The sequence below is a fragment of the Nannospalax galili genome, unplaced genomic scaffold (genome assembly GCF_000622305.1).
Source record: "Nannospalax galili isolate Female #2095 unplaced genomic scaffold, S.galili_v1.0 scaffold3450, whole genome shotgun sequence".
In the NCBI taxonomy this organism is placed as follows: Eukaryota; Metazoa; Chordata; class Mammalia; order Rodentia; family Spalacidae; genus Nannospalax; species Nannospalax galili.
In genome coordinates, this window is record NW_008328096.1 from 45,575 (window position 1) to 47,621 (window position 2,047).

Here is a 2,047-nt window from a genome sequence, read left to right on the forward strand (position 1 = left end):
GGTCTCCCTGTAGCCCCAGCTGGCCTGGAACTCACTATGTAGACCAGGCTGGCCTTGAACTCACAGAGGTCTGCCTGCCTCTGCCTCTGCCTCCCGAGTGCTGGGATTAAAGATGTGCCCCATGCCTGGCTTTACTCGGTCACTTTTATAAGCTCACAGCTCATCAGTCTATTCCTTTCTGAGCTGCAATGTTTGAATTAGGTTAAATTTCTCTCCCTGGGTTTCAGGCAAGTCAGAACTATTTCTGCCTATTTTAAGGCCAGAACATTCCATTTAATAGTCTGCTGGGAGTATATAGCTGACCTCTAGGGGGTGCTTGTGGTAAGTCTACTGTGCAAGGGCCTCTTTTCTCATTTTGTAGAGGTGTTTGGGACACTCGGTCTTGGTGACTAACCCAGAGTCAGGCTGGAGCCCAGGGCTGTCTGCAACCCGACAACAGATGGCACTGAAGGAAACGATTGCCCTGAGGCAGATCTGTGCCCCACACTGTAGCTGGAGCCAATCCTTGCTTCACTGAGTTACTCTGTCATCTTTCCTGACCAGGTCTCTCCAGCTCCCTGCCAGTTCTCTTAGTTAATATGACTGTGTCTCCCCTTTCCAAAAAAGAGATCTAAGGCGCCTTCCCGGTGTCTCCCTCCTCCTACCATTCATCCTTTCCCATTTTTATTTTTATTCCGTGTGTGGCGTATTCACTGTGTGAGTGCCATGGCATGTGTGCAGTCAGAGGACAACCTCGGGTGTTGGTCCTGCTCTCCACTTTGTTTGAGACGGGGCCTTTTGTTTGTGAGGTGTACACCCGGCTAGCTCACCTGCAAACTTCTGAGAATTCTTCTGTTCCCACCTCCCATCTCATGGTGGACTCTGGAATTGCCATCATGTTCTATGGTAGCTTTATGTGGAATCTGGGAGTTTGAACACGGTTCTCACGTGTTTTACCCCGGAGCTCTCTCAGTCCTATCTTTTCTCTCTGCTCTGTAATAAGGGTTCCTGAGCTAATGGAAGGCTCCCCCTCCTCCCTGGCTGCTGCTCCCCCAGGTCTCCCCTCACACTCAGGAAGGAATCGCACAGTCCAGCTCCAACACTAACCATGAGGGGGTGTCCTAGACAAAATGGCATCTCAGCCCGGGAGCCCCTCAGCCTGGCCCCCGCCCTCACTTCCTGCCCAACTCCGCACCGTGACTTTCCCTCTCTAACCCCTGGCTCCACCCCTGGGCAGCTCACGGGCTCTGTCCATAGCTGCATCTCACGTCTCTGTCCTCGGGGTCTGAGCTGTGCTAACGCTGTCCAGCCTCCCTGGATGACGTCACCGCCCCCTCCCCAGCTGCAGAGTTCTACGTCCCAGGGCACAGGCAGGCCTAAGTTCCTGACGTTCCCCTTCGACGGTTCGGCCTCCCGGCGAGTCCCCTTCCAGCCTCCGCGTTCTGCCACGCCGGCTCCCGGCCTCACCTATGAGCGACTGGGAGAGGCGCTGGTTCAGCTCGTGGTTGTGTCTGCAGACCGTGTCCAGCTCGGCGCGCTTCTGCTCCAGGGCCTCCTTCCGGCTGTTCCAGTAGTCGGCTGTGGGCCGCCCCAGCTCGGTCACCGCGCGGAACTCGCCCACGTCGCTGTCGAAGCGCACGTACTCCTCTTGGTTGTAGATGTATCTGTCCACGTAGCGGTGCCTTCCGTGGGTGAGGTGGCATTCCTGCCACTCTCGGAACAGGTAGTTCTCTGCGGGGAGCAGGGACAGCGCTGAGCCCGGGACCCCAGGACCCGCACCCCACCCCCGGGGTCGGTCTCGGAGCTCATCCCAGTCCCTCCCCGCTCGCGCTCAGCTGGGGGTCTCCAGACACAGACCCTGGTTCTAGGCCTGGGTTTGAAGTGTGTGTGTGAGGGGGGCACAGAGTTCCATGACATGATGCGACTCCCTGCTGAGGGCGACTGGGACCGAGGAGGGGGCAGAGAACCCAGGAGCGGCCTGAGGGAGTCGCAGAATCTCACTAGAGCCAAGTCTCTCTTGAGGAGAAACTGCAGGGATCGGGGTTGGGAAAGGGTGTGTGTGTGGAGG

The 2,047-nt window shown here is 57.3% G+C and overlaps 1 protein-coding gene across 1 annotated transcript in view; it reads right to left on the reverse strand.

Annotated features, from left to right (window-relative positions):
* LOC103747627 (SMH class II histocompatibility antigen, beta-1 chain) overlaps nt 1–2,047 on the reverse strand; it is an 11,935-nt gene that overhangs the window by 5,130 nt on the left and 4,758 nt on the right. The window contains exon 2 of the mRNA XM_008850163.3: nt 1,447–1,710. Within this exon, the coding sequence (XP_008848385.1) occupies nt 1,447–1,710 (264 nt within the window). The remainder of the gene's footprint in view (nt 1–1,446; nt 1,711–2,047) is intronic.